General features: G+C 36.3%; 1 protein-coding gene across 2 annotated transcripts in view; it reads right to left on the reverse strand.

Moving 5' to 3' along the window:
• The window catches only part of LOC150100209 (myc box-dependent-interacting protein 1-like), a 188,989-nt gene that overhangs the window by 161,053 nt on the left and 4,766 nt on the right, over window positions 1-23,170 (reverse strand). For both annotated transcript variants that reach the window (XM_090402882.1, XM_090402883.1), the window contains exon 2: window positions 15,890-15,970. In XM_090402882.1, the coding sequence (XP_090259008.1) occupies window positions 15,890-15,970 (81 nt within the window). The remainder of the gene's footprint in view (window positions 1-15,889; window positions 15,971-23,170) is intronic.

Below are 23,170 nucleotides of genomic sequence, written 5' to 3' on the forward strand. Positions count from 1 at the left end.
AATTTGATTAGTTTCTACATCTGTAAGCAAAACCAAATTACAGCTTGGCTAGTTTATGATATATATATATATATATATCACATTTTCACTCACAGATGCAATAACTAACCAAATTCTAATGGCTTTTTTTATGGCATGCCCATATGGAGATCTAATATAACAAAATCATAAACAGTGATTATTTGCCAATGCAGCTCTCTGTCCATTTCTCTCCCTACATTAAGTACCTAATATTCTTTATGTACTGCCACAAAATTCAAATCTGGTGAACCAGGATATAACGGATCCCATTCTTCCAAGAGTGAGTCTCATCATATCCTAGGTTATTTACTAGGGAGCCATAATGTTGCAAGGCTTCGTCATGCTATAAAATTATGCCATTCTTTATTCCATATGGATAAAGAATTGCATAATTTTATAGCATATTCATGTACATGGTATGTTACTTATGCTCCCTGATGAAGAATGGCAAAGTAGTTGAAAATTACGCTGTCATCTCTCTTTGCGATAACATTTCCAATACAAGCAGGCTTTGTGATTTACTTCTAACTTCAGCACTATACTATGTATCCTGCCTGGATTTCCTTTGGCCAGTAACTGGAAACTTGAATTCAACAAGTCAAAAACAATGCTGCTCTTTCTGTTGTGCTGTGATATATGAACTGTCAATATGGTGATGTTAAATACTTGAGTAGGAAAAATCAACTGTTTTCTGAGTCATTATTATTTGGCAGGTTTCTGCATCTTCTTGTGAAAATCTTTTAGTTCTATCAATGCGTATTTATGAAACATATGACTTTGTTAATGTTGGTAATTCGTAAACCCACATTGGTAGAACTAAAAAGTACATAGCATCCATTAAAGTTGTATACAGCAATCCCTTGATTAATGTGTGTTATGTCTTGTTTTTATCTCCCCTTTGTATAATGCTATTTGATTTAGTGGTCACTACTCTTTCCTTCACCTTATTTCATATGTTGGCCTCTGTCTGCTATCTTGAACCTTTATATATCCCTAAATCATCTGCCTAACACTGAGTATATGATCTTACTGCTTACCTGACAATTTCTAAATTTTGCCCCCCCATTTTAATTCACCCATTTTGTGTTGTTGTCCTATCTTTGCTCTGGATTCGCCTTGTTCATTTTTCTTTATTATTTTAAGTTTTTCTTCCAATGAGATTACTTTTTGAATCTTTTTTACACTCCCACTTTTTTTGCTCACTAATTCTTTAACTCATGATTAAAGCTTGGGAAAATACTTTAAAATAAAAAAGTAAGAAAAACACACTCATATAACATTGCAAAGGAGGCACGAGATATGATAAGCAAAACGCTATGTAATTAGCAGACAACAAATTTGGAACATAGTGTACATAGAAATAGTGCAGTATTGTTATACCATTAAAAATAAATTTGTAAAATGTTTTAAATCGGTAACTGAATTATTTCATCCTAGTGAGTGATTTTTTAAAATAGTTAGCCATAAAAAATGTATAGATAGAAATTTTTTAAGATCTGTAGCATTTATTTTTAAGATGTATATAGGCACACTAATTGAATTTGGGTATCGAAAAAAAAAAAAAAAGACAGTAATTGGAGGCACATTAATAAGATTGCTGTATAGCAGTTCAAGAAAAAAAAAAACTCAGCTTACCACAGGTGGCTTGCAGCAAGAACCCAAGCTTCATACTCAGCCTATTCAGAAGCATGCAATAAATGTAAATCAACTAGCAACAAATCCAATTTCATAAAAGCCACTAGCAGAAAACTTGTCTCTTCTTCAAACACTAGCCATACCTTCTGGTTGCTTGCAAAAGCCATCAGATGCAACTTCTCTCACCTGTGCTCCCACCGCCCTCCCATTCAGATGGCACCACTGTTATAGCACCCAAAGAAAAAGCACACAATAAATCACCTTCTATACCAGTAAATGAGCACCATATGCCTCCTGGCCTTTCAGCAGAAAGACAAAGAAGAATAAACAACCTGAACACAACAAAGTCATCTAGTTCTGACAGCATCTCTCCTATCGTACTCTAACATTGTGCTCAAGAGCTAAAATCTGTCCTCTCTTCAATAATTCCCCCACTCTGTACTAAGCCCATTGGAACACGTACAGCCGCCGCCCAACATTCTTTCACTGTACAGCTTGAAACCCACAAAACAAGTTTCTTTTCCTCCTCCCTCATCCCTTCTACTGCTGTACTGTGGAACAGTCTTCCCCCGATTTATTTCCCAAGGAATACGATATACAGGCTTTTAAATCGAATGTCAATAAGTTTCTCCTTTCCCATCCCACTACCCATATATGGTACTAAAGTACTATAGGTTGACCAGCCAACATCTCGTATATGGGCCCAACATTAAAAAAAAAAGTGAACATTTCTGATTCAATACCATCTCCTACAGCTGACTTTCACATTTCAGATTTTTGGTGGTGCTGTTTACCTCAAGCGTTGATACATACTCCTGATCACTTCTTGATTCATTTAATGATCTTTCAATATAATTATTATATTGAAAGATTATATATGGTACTAAAGTACTATAGGTTGACCAGCCAACATCTCGTATATGGGCCCAACATTATAAAAAAAAAAGTGAACATTTCTGATTCAATACCATCTCCTACAGCTGACTTTCACATTTCAGATTTTTGGTGGTGCTGTTTACCTCAAGCGTTGATACATACTCCTGATCACTTCTTGATTCATTTAATGATCTTTCAATATAATTATTCAAGACAACTAGAATATCTATCTTCAGATTTTGTCACTTTTGTTTTTAATTTCTGATTTTTACAGTACTCTTGTCTATTTGTAAGCTTTATCAATAGCTTTCAGAACACTGTCATCTTGCTGTTATTTATCTTCTCTCTTCTTATGTCTTCCCATGACTTTTGTTTTAGTTACTCTTACATGTAGCTTTGGTGACTTCTAGCCCACCATGGAATTGTAATTTTTCTATCTTTGCAAACAAATTCATCAATGTGTGTCTGTAAATATCTCACAATCATTATTAAGGATAAATTTTATTTCTACTTATTTCTAAAGTTTTGTTACATGAAAAATATATTGTTTGTTTAAATTAAGAGGATATTAATTCCCACATTGTTTTAAAACCGAATAAGAAACTCAAAGATCGGAATCAAAGAGTTTCATGCCGAATATAGTAACTATAAACGTATCGGGCGACTACTAGTGTAAGAGTTTCAGCATGAAACTCTTTGATTCCGATCTTTGAGTTTCTTATTCGGTTTTAAAACATGGGAATTAATATCCCCTTAATTTAAATAATGTTTACATCGCTGAAATGAAACCTATTGGCGCTTTATATTTTAAATAATTTATGGGTGCACCTTTTTGACAACTTGTATAGCAGAGTATATAAGTTCTTTTCACTATACCCTTAGTATTATACTTTGGTCTAGCTACTCACTGATGAGATCTCAATAAAAATTGAAACCTGTCTGGGTAGTGACCTCCCACCATAATGTATAACATCATACATCTCCTAGGAGATGAAGCCTACTGGCTCTTTATATTTTAAATATTGTTTGTATTTATTAATGCAACAGTACATATTAGAACTGCCATATAGTTAAGCAGTGGCATAACAAAGGAAATAAAGTATTTAAGTAGTCTACTTGTTTAGTAGTAGTAATCCTTAGGGAATTATATAGAAGAATGTTATATGTATATTATTTATACATATAATTGTGTATATTATTTATACATATATAGTTCTGAGTTATTCATGTGTTCCTATACAATACACTGGTAATATGTAATTGCTGTATTAACCACCTTACCAGCCATTAATAATCAAATATGCATTCTCATACACTTCGTATCCATCATATATCTCAATGTAATATCAATGGTATTACAATTTTAATATGCACTTCGTAACAATGATAACTTTGACGTCTATAGACGTCTTGGCCTGTAGCGTTGTTAACAGTGGCCATTTGGTCTCTTGATTTTCGTTTTGAATCTCAATAATAGACATGAATTAGTTCTGAGTTTTGAAACAGCTGTCATTACATTCACTGTATATTTGGAAGTCATTGGTGAGGAAGAGATCTAGGGTATTTGGAGAGTGGTTTGGGTTATCAAGTATCCTGGTTGACATCTGAACGTTTCAGCATCTCTGCATGCAAGATGTGTACAACTGGAGGAGGAGGAAAGTCAGTTGTGTTGTGGAGATTAAAATCTCCTAGGAGGATGATTTTGTGGTTGGGAAAGTGGGAATGGAGAAAATCAATTTTCAGGAAGAAATTAAAGAGCTCAGAATGGTTGGTTGCATTAGGGGAGCAATAGAGACAGCAAATGAATTTCACTGAGTGGAGAAGGGATATTTTCAACCAAAGAAGGTCAAAGCTGGCCTGCTCTCTGGCAAGGTATGTTAGAATGGTTGAATGTGCAGATGCCACCCTGGGGTCAAAAGGAGTTGTAATTTGGAAGGTTGAGATGAATAGTGCTGGGGAAGGAGAGATTTGAGTTTCTACAGATTGCAAATACATTCCTCTTTTTCTCCTGAATGGTTCAAAGTAATTATTCCAAACAACTAGAATATATATCTTCAGTTTTATTGTCAGAAGTGACATGAAAACTGAAGATATTCTAGTCAATCATCTGACTTCTTTTACAGCACTCTTGTCTCCATTCCCAAGCTTTTTCAAGAGCCTCCAGAATATTTTGCTGCCTTACTGATATTTATTTTTTTATGTTCTTACCAGAGCTTTCTCATTAGTTTAGCTAGGCTTATACAGTGGTTTGATTTCTTACAATTTACTTTGTATTCTCTCAGAGTACAAGCTGACTTCTTGCCAGGAACTTGTCAACATGCTTGCTTCTTTTCCTTAACAACATCTTGAACCCCCCGCCCCATGGGATTCTGATTTTTCTATCCGTGTGTAGACGCTTAAGTGCTGCGAGGACATCATGTTGGAGGCTTAATGGATTGCATACAGCACTCAGAAAGCATCAAAACAGAATTTAATTCTTCCTATATTTCATCTCAGTCAACGAGACATCTTCAGGGATTACACAAAAAAACTAATGTAACATAAATACAAATAAACAATACTAAGCCCAACCACATGAGTGACACTAAAGTCCAATCTAGGTGGAGCACCCTCTAAGGACGGTTGTAGGTGGCCTGGAATGTAAAGTGGGACATCTGGTGATAAGCGTTTCCCAAATCTTAGGAAGCTTAATGCAACCATATTTGTTAAGATTTGGTTGATTCCTGAGAGCTGCTGCTGATTCTAAGAATAGTCTCTCTCTTTTGAATATGCTATGGTGGAGCAAAGTGGTTTTTTCCATGAGATCCTGTGGGTTGTATCCAAGACATGGTCAGCCAGGCCTGACTGACCTTAGTCATGATCGCAGATATATGACTTATGTTCCTCCAGACGGATAGTAGCTGATCTGCCTGTCTGTCCAAAGTACGCCAGTTTACAGGAACAGGGTACTTCATAGACTCCAGGCATCGAGAGAGGAGGGAGCTGATCTTTTGTAGAGCGGATAAGAGTAGCAAGTTTGCGGTGGTGCTTAAATGCTATGTGTAGGTTGTACTTTTTTAAAATCTTGGCTATTTTTTTTTGGATGTGTCATGGATGTAGGATATGGTGACGGCATTACTGAACTGTTTCTGGAGAGAAGACTGGGGAATGGGGGAGGACCTGATTATTTTTTTAATGCTGTGATTGTTGTAGCCATTGGAGAGGAAAGTGTTGTGTATGTGGTCGAGCTCAGTAGTAAGGATGGTTCCACTGGAACAAAGATTGTGGGCTCTCTTAGTAAGAGTTTTAATAATCGCATATTGTTGAGCGGGGTGGTGATGGGAGAGTTGAATGTGAATGTGTCTGCCTGTGTGCGTGGGTTTTCTATATACCATGATGGAAAGTGTGCCATTGGGAAGGTGTGTAACTAAGCTGTCTAGGAAGGGTAAACAACTGTTCTTTTCCATTGTGAACTGGATTCTTGGATGTAGGCTGTTGAGGTGACTGAGGAAGGAGTCTAATGTGACTGGGCCATGAAGTCAAATAGAGAACACATCGTCTACATATCTTAGCCAGATAGAAGGTTTGAGAGGGGCTGAGTCTATGGCTCATTTTTCAAAATCTTCCATATAAAAATTGGCAAGAGGGGGATGAGAAGGGGGAACCCATGGCAGTTCCCTCTATCTGCTTGTAGATTTTGTTCTTCCAAGAAAAATAACCAGAATAGATGGCAAAGGAAAAGAAATCTAAGATGTCAGAAGGAAAAATGTTTTTTAAGAGTGTTAATGTATCAATTAAGGGAATTGATAAACAATGAGAAGATGTCAAAGCTTACCAATATTTCTGTGTTATTTAAGGTTAAATTTTCTATGTGGGTTTTGAAATGGGCAGAGTTTTTAAAAGGGTCAAAGCTGTATAACTGAGAGGAGACCTCCACATAGCCTTTAAAGGAATGTGGAGAACTGACCAGGGCTTCTGACCTAATGTCCAATCCTCACCTTCTCGTGGTGCACCCTGTTGGGTATCTACTTCGATACTGAACGAACAAGGATGGGCTGGCAATTTGGGATTTAGCCAACCAAATTGTATTCTTACTGGTTAAACCAAAATAAAAAATGATGGTACAACATGACAAAATTTCATGCCGGCTGGGGTGTCGTCCGGTTAAACAAGGCCCCCGTTGTTTTTGCCAGGGAACCAGGGCGAACAGCGAAAAGTCAGCAACTGGAACAAATCTGAAAACAAACCCCAACTCAACATCACCAGAGTTAAAGATCGGTACTATCAACGTAAGAAGCCTGAATGGCAAAGAAATGGAGCTAGCTGAGGAATTAGATAAGTACCAGATCGACATAATAGGGGTGACTGAAACAAAAAAGACCAAAACTGGTGAGATCTTTCTGAGCAATAAATACAAAATGTTATATTCAGGCAATGAAAATCAAGGAAAAGAAGGAGTAGCCATAGTATTCAACACAAAATACGAGGCAAATCTTCTTGAATGGCAGTCAGTCTCAAGTAGATTAATGTGGGCAAATATGAGAATGGGGAACTGAACAATGAGACTTATTTGTGCCTATGGTCCCACAGAAGGTTCTACTAAGGTAGAAGTGGAGGAATTTTTTGAGACTTTGGAAAAAGCAACTGACACAATGAAAAAGGAAAAGTTGGTCCTTGTTGGGGATCTAAATAGCAGAGTAGGAAATGATTGTGAGACATACAAAAATATTTTGGGAAAATTTGGTGAAAAGAGCAAAGCTAATAATAATGGCAAATATCTGTTGGATTTCTGCTCAGGACATGGACTGGTTATTACTAACACCATGTTTCAACATAAAAATGAGCACAAATTCACATAGAGAGAAGAGGCTAGGAATAAGAAAAGTCTCATTGACTATGTTATTGTTGATAGTGATGTTTTCTCCCTGGTGCAGGACACCAGAGTGCAGAGGATTTGAAATTGGAAGTGATCACTATTTAGTCTTGAGCAGGATAAAATTGAATTTCATATTGAAAAGAATAACATGTAAGAAAGTTTTAAAGCGAATAAAAGTTGAGCAGCTCTCAGATGTGAACTGTAGACTAAAATACAGAAAGATTATTGAAAATAAAATAAAAGAGTTTGAGAACAGGAATCAAGCCTTGGAGATTCAGTGGCAAACTCTGAAGAAAACATTGATTCTGCCAGAGAGGCATGTGGTGAGGTTGTGTGCAAGGATTAAAAAATCAGAACTCCCTGGTGGACACAGGAAGTTAAAGAGGCAGTGAAGGAAAAGAAGAAAGCATATCAAAAGTTCCTGGTAAATAAGTCAGCTTTTACTCTTACAGAATACAGAGACAAATGTAAGAAAGCTAAACAGTGTGTAAAACTAGCTAAATAAAAGTCATGGGAGGATTTTGGCAAGAATATAGAAAATAAATATCAAGAAGGTGGCAAAATATTCTGGAGGTTGTAGAAGAAGCTTAGGAATGGAGGAAAGAGTGCTAAAAGGAGTTAGAGATGATAAAGGTGACATGAAAACAGGAGAAAAAGATATCCTTGAAGTATGGAGTAATTACTTTGAAAAACTGCTAATGAAACAAGCAGTGATGACAGCACTGTGATAAAAAACACTGACCAGGCATGCAGTCAGGAATACATATCCATACCTGAAGTAGAAAAAGTCATCAAAGGCTTGAAATGTGGAAAGGCAGCAGGAGTAGATGATATTCGACCAGAAATGCTGAAGTATGGTGGTATAAGAGTCTTACAGTGGCTGCACTGCATAGTTCAGAAAGCCTGGACAGAGGGACGAATTCCCGATGATTGGAGTAGAGCTCTCATAGTACCCATATATAAAAAGGGAAACAAAACTGAATGTGAGAATTACAGAGGTATTTCCCTACTGAGTGTTTCTGGCAAGATCTCTGCAAGTATACTTGAGAAACGGTTGATAAGAATTGTGGAAGAAAAGCTTGGTGAAGAACAAGCTGAATTCAGGCCAAACAGAGGCTGTCAGGATCAGATCTTCACTTTACGACAAATAATCGAGAAAGCATGGGAATATAACAAAGATCTGTATTTAAGTTTTGTCGATTTGGAAAAGGCATATGACAAGGTGCCAAGAGAGAAGCTATTCAATACGCTGCAGTTATATGGTGTCAATGGGGCATTATATCAAGCAATACTTAGTCTTTATTTGAGTTGTGAGTCAGCAGTTAGAATTGAAGGAAGTACAGGAAGATGGTTTAATGTTAAATTTGGTGTGAGACAAGGATGTACATTATCAACTCTGTTATTCATTATCTATATGGATCACATTATGAAGGAAAGTGGTATTAAACCTGATATCAAAATTGGAGATGTTAATGTCAGCTCTTTGCTTTATGCAGATGATGTTATACTTCTAAATAAATCCACTACAAGTCTGCAAGATTCTCTGACTAAATTGAATAGCTGTTGTAATAGATATGGTATGAAGGTCAGTAATAAAAAGACAAAGACAATGAAAATATGCAGAATCATTGAAAATGTCAACTGTGTTGTGAATGGAGAACCTGTGGAACAAGTAAAACATTTCAGCTACTTAGGCACGATTTTTACTGAAGATGGTAAATTAAACATAGAAATAGACAACTGAATCAGCAAAGCTGGTGTGGTGGGAAGTCAATTGAATAAATTCATATGGAGTAAGAGAGAAATTAGTCGGAACACTAAATTAGCTGTATACAAGACAGTGTTCAAACCAGTTTTAACTTATGGATCCGAGAGCTGGGTCAGAAGTAAAACACTTGACCAAAGACTAGAGACCGCAGATATGAGAGTCCTGAGAAAGATTCGAGGCGTGAACAGATGGCATCAATGGCAATATCATATTAAAAATGAGGATATTAGTAAAGAACTTGACATTGTCAGCATCCAGGAATTCGTTAGCAGAGCTAATCTCAGGTGGTATGGTCATTTAAATAGAATGGGAGAGGAAAGATTAGCAAAACAAGTGTTCTCTGCCAGGTTGGCAGGAAAACGACCCAGAGGAAGACCAAGATATAGGTGGATTGATACGGTACAAAGTGCCTTAGACGATAGAAATATAAGATCTGATAATGTTGGAGTCTTCACAAGTAACAGACTGATTTGGAGGAAAATTGTAGATAAGAAGTTAGTAATGATGTAATTTTTTCATGTAGTACTGTCATATCCTGTACACCCCTTGAGGGTACATGGCAGGAATTTGATGATGATGATGAGTTTTTTTATATAGGATGTGGAAAGTCCAGTGGGTGGGTCAGAGAGTTGGCCAACTGTTTTGACAGTTTGTAGCATCTACTATAGGTCTTAGTGGGGAATTGGGTTTGTGGATTTTTGGTAAACCACATATTCAGGGGAGATGGGAACAGAAAGGTTAGGTTTTTTGTGATTTCCGAGGGCCAGGAAGACACTTTTTTAAGTAAGTTTTTTAACTTGTGTCTTTCTAGGGTCGTGTTCTAGCGGGGTGTAGGTAGAGCAATCTCGGAGGATAATCTCCATTTTTCAATTGTATTCCATGGCATTATCCTTATCAGCTTGATGACGATACTTTTTCTTTTCGTAATTTCATGAGCACAGTGCGTTGGGAGGACGATAAATTACTTTTTGGAGGCAAGGATGTTGGCGACGTCAAGCCCAATGTTGTTAGCTATCTCCAGCCCTAAGTGACAGATCCTGCATTCGACGTTCAACATCACATTAAGCACCGGCACTTCTTTTGGAGCAACCACGAAATTGTCGCCGAGGCTTAGGGCACTGACGGCATCGTCATTGAGCCTTTTGGATGATAAGTTAACTACTGTTTGGAGCAGTTGAATTTGCACTTGCGGCTTGGCTTTACAAAGATTGTTAAATTTCTTCATATGTTTATTTTTTATTTTTTGAAATTCTTTCTGTGTGGAAGCTTTCAAGATGTGAGAGAGAATAGACCAAAGTTGAGGGTTAAGTACATTGGAGAGCTCAGTTTGTAAGGAGCTAATGGCGGTGTTCGTCACGGAGAGGGTGGCACAAGTAGCAGTGTTAAGCTAAAGATCAACTTTCACTCCAAAAAAGCCCTCCACATTTATAACCGCACCAGCTTGGTACTACACCCCGCTAGACCCCCCCCGAATATACCATACCCTACATCCGTGGCACGTCCAAAAAAATAGCCAAGATTTTAAAAAAAGTACAACCTATACACTGCATTTAAGCCCCACCGCAAACTTGCTACCCTTATCTGCTCTACAAAAGATCAGCTCCCTCCTCTCTCAGTGCCTGGAGTCTATAAAGTACCCTGTTCCTGTAAACTGGTGTACTTTGGACAGACAGGCAGATCAGCTACTATCCGTTTGGAGGAACATAAGTCATACATCTGCAACCACGACTATGGTCAGTCAGGCCTGGCTGACCATGTCTTGGATACAACCCACAGGATCTCATGGAAAAAAAAAAAACCACCATGCTCCACCACAGCAAATTCAAAAGAGAGAGACTATTCTTAGAATCAGCAGTAGCTCTCAGGAATCAACCAAATCTTAACAAATATGGTTGCATTAAGCTTCCTAAGATTTGGGAAACGCTTATTACCAGATGTCCCACTTTACATTCCAGGCCACCTACAACTGTCCTTAGAGCTCTCTGCCTAGATAGGACTTTAGTGTCACCCACGTGGTTAGGCTTAGAATTGTTTGTTATTTGTATTTATGTTACATTAGTTTTTTTGTGTAATCCCTGAAGATGTCTCATTGACTGAGACGAAATATAGGAAGAATTAAATTCTGTTGTAATCCTTTCTGAGTGCTGTATAGATTCCATTAAGCCTCCAAACGATTTTTCTATCCTTGCAGACAACCTCACCACATGCCTCTCTGGTTGACTCAGTCACTGTTTTTTCTGGGTCTATCACTGAATCTCCAAAGTTTGGTTTTTATTTTCAAATTCTAAAATTTTTTAACTAATACCTGTATATTTCAGTCACAAGTTCTTTTGATTCTTTTGAAAACTTTCTTACATGCTATTCTCTTAAATATGATATTCAATTTCAAATCCTTTGTATATGTTTGTGTTACGAATCAGTGTGAAGATATATTACAATCAACAATATCATAGTCAAAAAGACTTTTCTTATTTCCTCTCTCCTTGTATATACCTTTTTATTGGAAATCGTGTTTGAGGTTCAATGGAGTATTGACAGCACTAGGAAAGGTTTTGAGATGTCTCAGTCACTGAGGCATCCTCAGGGAGTACAAATACCACTTGTAACACACACACACACACACACTAAATGAAACATAGGTGACTCAAGTCCTATCTAGATGATGCACCCTCTATGGGCATTTGTAGGCAGTGTAAGGTGTAAAACTCAGAACTCTTATGATTATTGTTTCCAAAATTTTGAGAAGTTTTATACATCCATATTTGTTGAGGTTAGGTTGATTTCTGAGTGCTGCTGCAGATTCCAAAAATAGTCTTTCCTTTTTAAATTTACTATGGTGAAGCATGGTGGTTTACTTCCAGAAAATCCTGTCTGTGAGTTGTGTCAAATACATGGTTTGCAAGGCCAGATTGACCATAAATGCAGATGTAAGATTTGTGTTCACCTAAATGGAGACAGTGCCAAGTTGTCTTATTTCAGACAGACAGGTAGATCAGCCACTGTCCATTTTGATGAACACAAATCTTACATCTACAATCAACTATGGTCAATCTGGCCTTGCAGACCAAGTATTGGAAACAACTCACAGAATTTTCTGGAAGAAAACCACCATGCTCCAACACAGTATATTTAAAAAGGGAAGACTATTTTTGGAATCTGCAGCAGCATCAGATATCAACTTAACCTCAACAAATACAAATGAATAAAACTTCCATAAAACAATAATCATAAGCGATACCAGGCTGCCTACAATGCCCATAGAAGGTGCACCACCTAGATAGGACTTTAGTTACCCACATGTTTCATTTAGTATTGTGTTGTCTTTGTGTGTGTGCGCATGTTACAAGTGTTAATGATATAATCACGTAACCACAATAACAAGAAAGATATTTATTTAACCAAATATTTCGGTCTGGAAATAGCAGACCATCTTCAGTGGTATTACAAGAAACAGTTTAAAAAAATACAAGCTAGAATACTAACAATAGATCGTTAAAATTAGAACACGCCGCGTGATGTTATATCACTAAGTGTGAAACGAAATATTTTGAAGTAGAAACATGATTGAATTTGCTTTTAAAAAAAAAAAAAAAAAAATGATTAATCAGTAATCTTGATTAGACTTTCCCAGACTTTTGATATAGATATAGTCATTACGATTCAGGTTGGGGCGATGGAGCAAGGCCTCCATGCTTTCCTTGAACAAACGTTCGAACCTACTTCTGAAATGAAATCTTTACAGTCCTTGAGAAAAAATAATCACCTCGTTATCACTAAATCTGACAAGGGAAAAGCAACAGTAGTTATGGACTCAGCAAATTACAGAAGGAAACTTTCTCTTTTGCTTCGAGATTGCTCCACATATCAAGAAATTGATTATAATCCAACCAACAGACAACTAAAGAAATTAAATTCTCTCTTAGATGAAGTCATCAGTTTGGATAAAGACACAATTGAAAGACTAAAAACTCATTTTGCAAGATCTCCTAGATTTTATGGCCTTCCAAAAATCCCTAAGATTGACTATCCTCTTTGTCCAATAGTAGATTGTATTGATTCTCCTACTTACCGTATAGCCAAATATCTAGCTAAATTATTGAAATCATTGGCAACTCTGATTCTTTTTTTTAAAAAACCCTCAGATTTCTTAGAAAAATTAAAAAATGTCTCATTACAACCTACAGATCTTATGGTTAGCTTTGATATAGAATCTTTATATACCAATGTACCTCTCAAGGAAACTTTAAAATTACTTGATGACATCTTTCCTCAAGATATAAAACTATTCGATATCGTAATACATTCTGGATATTTCGTATGTCAAAATAAATTTTATAGCCAAGTAGAAGGAACGGCCATGGGAAGTCCTCTCTCTCTGGCTTTAGGCAACTTTTATTTAGAACATTTAGAAAAAAGTCCTCTTCGCATCTATTTTCCCTCAACCATCTTTTTGGGTAAGACATATAGATGACATCTTTACAATTTGACCTCACAGCAAAAATGCTTTACCTTCTTTTTTAAATAGTATTAATTCCTTGCATCATCGCATAAAGTTTACTATGGAATTAGAAGAAAACAACCAGTTATCTTTTTTAGACGTTCTCCTCATCCGGTCACCTTCAAATATTCTTACAACTACAATATACAGGAAACCAACATTCACAGGTCGTTATATTCTTAAAGAATCAGCCCATCATCCATGTCAAAAAACAGGAATTATAAAATGCCTCATCAGAAGAGCCAAAACTAATTGTTCTACTTTTGATTATCTACGGAAAGAACTTTGTACTATCCAACAACACATGAAAATCAATGGCTTTTCTGAAAAAAGTACGCAACGTTTTCTCAATTCTTATAATCCTCCACAAAACAACAAAGTTTCAATACGTCAAGTGCCTATTCCTTAATATCTCCGGTATTTCAGAACCTATCGCAAGAATTTTAAAGAAATATGATTTAAAAACTACGTATTCACCTATTAACAAATTGTTTTCTCATTTTCCTTCTCCTAAAGACAAACGCTCAACTTTATCTCTTCCTGGAGTTTATCAAATTCCATGCAACTGTGATCTCTCTTATTTTGGACAGACTGGACGTTCTCTTGAAATAAGAATCCAAGAAAACAAATCCTCCATTCTTCACAACAAACCTGAAAAGTCTGGATTGGTTCAACATGGGATTGAAACTGACCACAGCATCTTTTGGTCCAGGACTCGCCTCTTACATAGATCCCATTATAGGTTCGAATGTTTGTTCAAGGAAAGTGTGGAGGCCTTGCTCCATCGCCCCAACCTGAATCGTAATGACTGTATATCTATATCAAAAATCTGGGAAAATCTAATCAAGATTACTCATTAATTAATTTTTTTTTTAATAGTAAATTCAATCATGTTTCTACTTCAAAATATTCCGTTTCATACTTAGTGATATAACATCACGCAGCATGTTCTAATTTTAACGATCTATTGTTAGTATTCTAGCTTGTATTTTTTTAAACTGTTTCTTGTAATACCACTGAAGATGGTCTGCTATTTCCAGACCGAAATATTTGGTTAAATAAATATATTTCTTGTGGTTACATGATTATATCATTCAAAATGAAAATTTTGAAACAACAAATATTACAAAGTGTTATTTGTACTCCCTGAAGATGTCTCAGTGATGGAGACAAAATACTGGAAGCATTAAAGTTAATTTTTAATCCTTTCCTAGTGCTGTCAATACTCCATTAAACCTCGAACATGATGTCCTCCCAGCACTTAAGCCTTAACACACAATTGGAACATGGTTAGTAATGACTAGTCCACGTCCTGAACAGAAATCCAGAAACCATTATTATTAGCTTTGCTCTTTTCTCCAAATTTTCCCAAAACATATCTATATATTGTCTAGTAATCATTTCCTACTCTGCTGCTTAGATCTCCAATAAAGACCAATTTTTCCTTTTTTCACTGTGTCAGCTGCATTCTCTAATGTCTTGAAAAATTCCTCCACTTCTTCCTTAGTAAAATCTTTGGGACCATAGACACAAAAAAAATCTCATTGTCCAGTTCTCCATTCTCCTGCCATTCAAGAATATTATCCCCATATTTAGTGATGAATAGCTACTTCTTTTCCCTGATTGCTATTGCCTGAACATAACCGGCATTTGATGTTCAGAAAAATCTCACCAACTTCTTCTTGGTAATACATACCACATCAATCTGGTATACTTATCCAGTTCTTCTGTTCATTCTATTTCTTTCCTGTTGATGCTTCATAAATTATAGTTTATAATTAAATACAAAAAATCTTCAACATTTTAAATTTCCCCTTTAAAAGATAAGATCACTACTACAAAACCCAGGTATATCCCAAATACATTAACATCAGTCAACCTGCATTTTGCTCATCACTTTTACTCTATTAGGAAACTTCATTCTAACCCATGCTTTCTTTCTTCCTCTGCAATCTGATTACTACTTGAAATGCCCAGCACATTGTTAGGTTTTTGTTTCAGCAACATTGTTCTTCCATATTCCATCCTATATCTCTTATACTTGATCCATTTTTACTAAAAAGAAATTTATCATCATTTTTTCAAACTAGGATTCCCAGATCAATATACATTTCAAAATTAACCAATTTTGTTTAGTTCACAAAGCCTTAAGTTTTGCTAACTAAATATTAATCATAATAAAAGCAGCTACATTATGTTCAGAAATTCTAAAACCAAATAATTTATTTTGTCCCACCTGTTGCTTAGTGAAATTAGTCACGTAAGTATCAAATAATTCATCTGTTGTTTCGTCTGCTTTCCCCAATTTTTGTAGTAGCTGTAAAATAAAAAAGTTAACTTACATTGCGAGTTAAAAATAAACATGAGATAGCAAGATTGACAAGCCAGCAAAGCATGCACACCGTAAAGAACATGATAGAAATATCCACAATATAATCTGTAAACATAATCACACTAGCAATAATTTTAGTAATCTATAATAAACTAGACAATCAAATAGTTTATTTTTATCCCCAACTTAAGGTAATAACCGAGTAATATCAAAATCAAGTTTTAATGAATACATATTTTCTTACATTTTATGACCATTTGCCTTTTCTCTTTTACATGCATATTGATTCTATATTATTATAATACAGGTATCTCCATGGAGTCAGAAGACTCATCGTGGGCAATCCGTTATTCACACAATACCTACCATACCTCTCCTTAAACTCATTCACTGATGAAGCCTCCACAACCAACTCTGGCAACCCATTCACCACCCTTCGACCAAAAAAACCTAGTCCTAATGACCTTGCTAATCACACTCTTACACAACTTCCACAGGTGATTCCTTGTTCCCTCCCTTCTTGCCATGTACTGAAGTCTTCAGTGTCAATCTCATAAAACCCCTTTAATAACTTAAATGCTTCTGTTGTGTCAAATACATGGTTTTCCTCTTTTTCATCTATCAGCTAATTTTTGAAGCCTACAAACTGTCAATCTATTCTCACTGAGAGTATTTCACATACCTGCCACAATCTTTGTCACTCTCCTCTGGATCCTCTCCACAATTTCATCCCCCACAGAATCTGGAAGTTCAGATCTGCTTGCAGTAGTCCAGATATGAACCCTTATATAAGGCTTTATTAAAGCCTTATATAAGGGAACAATAACTTCTCCATTCCTGATTGTTAACGTGTTCAACAACCATGTAATGGGACGTTTTGGCTAGTTACCTTTGCAATATGTTTTCTAAACTTCAACTTCCAGTCCACAATCACACCCAAGTCCCAAGCCTCATCAGTTTCTTGTAGTTCACTTCCATCAATATAGTATACAGCTTGTGCTCTTCTCAAAGTGCATCACCTTCTGTTCTGTCCATCCCGCTAGTCTATTTAAGTTTTCCTGCAGGATCTCTGCATCACCTTCATTTACCACCGCTCTTCCCAGTTTAGCATCATCAGCAAACTGAATATTTCCTACATCAATAATATACAAATTAAACAACAGAGGATCAAATACTGAGCCCTGTAGTACAACACTGGTTACTTGACTTCTCCTGGACTTAACTCCTCCATAAACAACTATTTGATATATGTCCATTAGCCATCTTCTAATCCAAATCACCAGATTCATATCCATCCCGCATTTGCTCCAATTTATCCAATAGTTGTATGTGGAATCTTATCCAATGCTTTTGCAAAGTGTCTAGCAATATCACTAAACAGTCATTTCCCTTATCTAACTCCATTGCCACTTGATTATAAAAAGTAAGCAAATTACTAAGGCAAGATCTAACCTTCACAAAACCATGTTGTCCCTCAGAGAGTATCATATTCCTATCCACCCAATCCTTGGTGAATTCTGTCTTTCACCAATTTCTCCAATAACTTAATCGCCACTCCTGAGATGCTGATTGGCCTTAATTTGTTACTTCTGTCTTGGAATCTCCTTTATGCAATGGGACTATTTTCCCCTCTTTCTACTTTCCCAGTATCAAGGTTTAAATTAAACAGCTTGGTCAAAGGAACTGATAATTGCCTTGCACACTCTCATAATACATGGGCCGATAAGGTATCTAATTCCATGGCTGTGTTTGTATTGAGGTTCAGCAATATTTTAGCCACCTCCATTTCTTCAACCTCTATTCTCTTATCAGTCAATGTCACACCCCTGCAAAACGCTCACTTCATAATTCAACTATTTGGTTTGGTTTCATTATCTCCCCAGCCTTTTAAAGTCATCCTTCCATAATCATTCTCCTTTTATTTGCCACATAGCAAAAGAACTCTTTAGGGTTTCTTTTGGCTTCATCAGCTAGCTTTCTCTCATAATTATCCTTAGCATTCCTTATATCAGCCACCCTTCTTGCATGTGCCTTACATTGCTCATGGGCTTGATCACCTTTTTCTTTATAATCCCTCCACAACTGTTTTCTTTGTCTGCAACTTTTGTTTAATGATGCTATTCATCCATCTAATTCCTACCTGATTTATCCTTCTGACTAATACATTCAGATACTGCTTTCTTCAAACAACCCTTGACCACCTCCCATGCACCACTGACATATCTCCCCATGACTTAACTGAAAGCAGACTCCTAAGGTTGTCATAATCAACCTGCTTTGTAATTACACATACATCCCTTCTTAACATTAAAAAAAAAAATAATAATAATAAAAAATTGCATGTCTGGCAATCTTACAGGTCAAAATTACATGATCACATTCTCCAAGCCAAGGCATCATAACTAGATTGCTAGTGTTAACTTCTCTAATGCAATGATCAGATCCAGCACTCTTGAACCTTGTGTCCTCTCCATTATATATTGCCTCAGGTAATTATATCGCTCAGCAGCTGTATAAATTCCAATTCCTTCCTTGCCTGTGATCATTCTTCCTCCCAAGTTATGTCCCCATTGTTGAAATCTGCCATAATAATTATTTAACCTGTATTCATCATGCTAATTTGCAAGTGCATTTACATTCTCCCTTATATCCCCTGGATTATAACAGCAACTAATTACATATTTAGTGCTGTTGGCCTCTATCTCACACCAGATAGCTTCAAATGAACTGTCCTTTGAATCCCTGTCCCTGTGATGTACTTCTACTCTTATTCTGCTCTAATTAGCAAATCCCCTCCTATCCTGTTCCTTGCATTCTATATCAACCTAAGTCATATTTACAGAACACTTCTGCTTGGAATCAAAGGCAAATGGGATACTTATAACTACCTAACTTCGAAGCTATTTTCCACCGAGATAAATGATTTTACTGCTCATTGTAAGATCGCTTTCCTGTTTAATGGAAAGCTGAATTGGTATGAAAATCTGTGCATGTGATCACTAGAGTAGCATTTCCAAATTATTTAGATAATTCAGAGCAGAAAACCCTGCTCTAATTTTAGAGCAGTGTTTCTGCTTTAAAATTAGTGCAAAAATTTCTACTCTAAACTGGAGCAGTCTTTCTACCCTAGTGTGATCACTTAGAGCAGACACACTGCTCAAAATAATCAGACACCTTTGCTAGATGTTTTACTAGTCATAAAAAATGAAAGAATTAACCAGAATGAATTTCACATCATCTAACTGTATGCTTTCAGTGGGTTGGCGACCCAGCCAACTGGCCTGGTTGGCCGAGTGGTTAGCGTATCTGTTTTCCAGCTAAAAGGCTGCGGGTTCGAATCCCACCATTGGCATGGATGTTTGTGAAGATACTAGTGGTAGGCAATACATGGCATTGGTGTAGTTGCAGTTCGTTGTAGTTGGTGAACTGAGTGGTGCCCTCCCTCAATGAGTCATTGGACTCCCTGGTGGTGTCATGTAATAATAATAATCATATTTCATAATGTTTTTTCTCTTTATAAGTCTCGATACACCCACATCTAGATTACTGTGCTCGTTGAAAAAGAAAATCTATTAAAAGAAGAAATACTGAGAACTATAAAACAAATCAATATAGTGAAAAGGCACCAAGTCAAGAAGACATTTATTCCAAATTGCTGAAAGCTCTATAAGAAAATGGAATATATGAACTAAGAAAAATACCCACATTTATAAAGCATATTGATACAGTTCTGATGAACTTTGGAATTCTATCTTCATATTCCCTCTTTTTCTCTTATCAACCAACTTCTGCAATATCCACACACCTTCAATCTATCCTCATAGGAAACATTCCACCGGCCACACACCATCTAGGTCACTTGTCTCTGAATCCTCTCCACCACTTCCTCATCCCCGAGAAAGTCTGGTCAGACTTTCTCAGGGATGAAGCTGTTTCTTGGGGAACATTGTATTTAAGTAGCCAAACCATCTTAGATTAGCTCAACTTACACATTCTCAAATGCTAACAATGTCAAGTTCCTTTCTAATAACTTCATTTTTATGATTCTGCCATCTGTCCCCCCTGCCCCCAACTTTTCTCAAAACTCTCATATCTGTGGTCTCTAGTCTGACCAAGAACTTTATTTCTAACCCAACTGTCAGATCCATAACCTAAAATTAGTTTGAACACTGTCTTGTATACTGCTAAGTTTGGTGTTTTGGCTAATTTCTCTCTTATTCATCTGGCTACCCAATACCAGCTCTGCTTATTCTATCATCTGTTTCCAGATTTAACTTGCCATCAGAATGCAGTTTATAAAAATAGTGCTTCTGCCTATTTTCATAGTTTTGGTCTTATTATTGCTAATTTTCATGCCAAATTTGTTATTCAGTTTAGAGAATCTTGGAGAGTTGCACTAGATGTGTTTAGGAGTACATGATCTGCATAAAGCAAAAAGCTAAGTTTGACATCTCCAATTCTAACATCGACCTAATGTGATCCATAGATGATGAATAAGATTGGAGATAATGTGCATCTTTGTCTTATCCCGATTTTACATCAAACCATCTTCCTGTATTTCCTTCGATGCTGACTTTGCTCTGTAGTGTTTTGAAAAGCTTTTTCTGGGCACCTTATCATATACCTTTTCCAGATGTACAAAACATAAGTATAGAACATTGTCATATTCCCATGATTTCTGAACTGTTTGTCATAAAGTGAAAATCTGATCTTGAGAATCCCTATTTGGGCTGAACCAGTCTTGTTCTACTCCAAGTTTCTCTTGCACAATCATTCTCAACCTTTTTTCAAATATGGTTGTATAAATCTTACCTCAACACTAAGCGAAACTGATCAGGAATTCTCACACTTAGTTTTATTCCCTTTCTTTATAGATGGGAACTATTAAAGCTCATCTGGAATTTGACCTCACCAGGCCCTCTGAATTATGCAGTGTAGCTGCTGCTAAACTTTTATACTTTCATACTTGAGCATTTCTGGTCGAATATCATCTGCTCCAACTGTCCATCTACATTTCAAGTTTTTGATAGGTTTTTCTACCTCAAGCATTCATATGTACTCCTCTTGAAAATGTTCTAGTATGGATATGTCACTACTTTGTCTTTCAAAGTATTTTTTTTTTTTGTGTGTGTGTTACTCCTATCCACAAAAGGTTATTTACAAACCTAAAATATATTTTGTACCATAAGTAGGCTAGGAATTCTATTTTTATATATTTTTCATTTTTTTTATATAGCTCAGAAACCTTGCTCTGCTCTAGAGACCAAAGAAGGAATGCTTTCAAGTCACTTTAGAACTCCAATAAGAGGGGAAGTGGTCAGTGTGAGACAATGAATGTCATTGTCTCACACTGGACAATGTGACATTCATCTCCCACTTAAAGACAATCACAAACATCTGTGCCCAAGGTGGGATTGGAACCTGCAGCCTGATGGTTAAAGAGCAGGTATGCTAACCACCAAGCCAACATGACCAGAAAATTATTCTAGACATCTGGAATATCCTTGTCTTCAGTTTTTGTCAACTTTATAATCTTGGATTCCTTTTACAATATTCTTTCCTCCATTTTTAAGCTCTTTCAATAGCCCTCCAGAACATTTTGCCACCTTCCTGATACTTATTTTGTATATTCTTACAAAAGTCTTTTCCATGACTTGTTTAGCTACTTTTACACATAGCTTAGCTCTCTTGTACTTCTGTATTCTTTTAGACATTTGCAGACTTATTTGCTAAGAACTTTTGGTATGCTTTCTTCTTTTCCAGAAATGCATCTTTAACCTGTGTCCACCATGGTGGTCTTGTTTTTCTATCCTTACAGACTTCACCACATACCTCCCCAACTGATTGAGTTAACGTCCTCAGAGTTTGCCACCGAGACTACAAGGTTTGGTTCATGTTTTCAAACTGCTTCAAATTTTCTTCAATAATGTTTGTATAGTTGAGTCTATAATTCACCTAGTGGATACCTACTAATGGTGTACCACATGAAAGTGAGGATTGGACATTAGGTCAAAACACCCAGTCTGTTATCTACATTCCTGAAAGGTGATGTGGAGGTCTCCTCTCTGTTATTTGACCAATAAGCGACTTTCTATTTCCATTAGTTGTTAGTGGGCTAGTTTCCTTTGGTCTCTCTGCTTTCTTTCCTTATACTAATGATACTTTAATATATTTTTGTCTTATTATTATCATAGATTTTAGGCAAAGTGGCTTGTTCCAGTCTTATGCCATTGCTTTCTTGGTCTTTGAATTCTTCTCTTTCCATTTATTTTATAATCAATATCAAGAAAATGGAAGGCTACACTAATTTTGCTACATAAAAAAAAAGGCGAGGTAGCAGACTTGACGAACTACCGACCCATCAGTCTACTATCAGTGGTTTATAAAATGTTAACAAAAGTCTTACAGATTACATTCAATATTCAAAATTCAACTACCATAATGGCTGAAACAAGACGTTTTAACCAATGTATTCTTCTTGTACTGACATATGGCTGTGAAACATGGACACTATATGTAAAGGAAATTCAAAAATTAAGACCAACATAATTTAGTATGGAAAGAAGTATGCTTGATATCATAAGACTACATCACAAAAGGAATAGGTGGATAAGAAATCAAACTAAAGTGTCTGACATCATAGGAAGATGTGAAGTGGGAATGGGCTGGGCATATTGCTCGAAGTCAAGATCAACAATGGACAAAAGAAGTACTGGATTGGATTCCACGAGAGGAAAAACGCCCATGACACCGACCTAAATCATGGTGGATTGATGATATCATCAGATTTACAGGAGTGACATGGGAAAGGAGAGCCATGGACAGACAGTTTTGGAGTAATCTTGAAAAGGCCTTCATCCAGCAGTGGATCGACAATGGATGAAGAAGACAGTATTTTTTGGCAGTCTGCCATTCTCCATTTTATTTAGATGTTCTAACTATTGTTGTTTATATTTATTTATATAGTGGTATTTAATTATATTGGTATTTCCAGCTGTTTTTCTGAGAAATTTTGTTTCTGCTGTATGAATCCATTTTTCATTCTTTTTTATGGTCCATGTTTCACTTCTATAGTAAAGTTGGTTTAGACAGAACATTATATTATGGTCTGATTCTAGTGTGTTTTTGTACCAAAGATGGCTTAACTATATTATTTATGATGCCATTTACTTTAACAAAATTTGA

This window comes from Typopeltis vanoorti, chromosome 13, assembly GCF_054136105.1.
Source record: "Typopeltis vanoorti isolate ZY-2024b chromosome 13, IOZ_Tvanoo_1.0, whole genome shotgun sequence".
Taxonomy (NCBI): domain Eukaryota; kingdom Metazoa; phylum Arthropoda; class Arachnida; order Uropygi; family Thelyphonidae; genus Typopeltis; species Typopeltis vanoorti.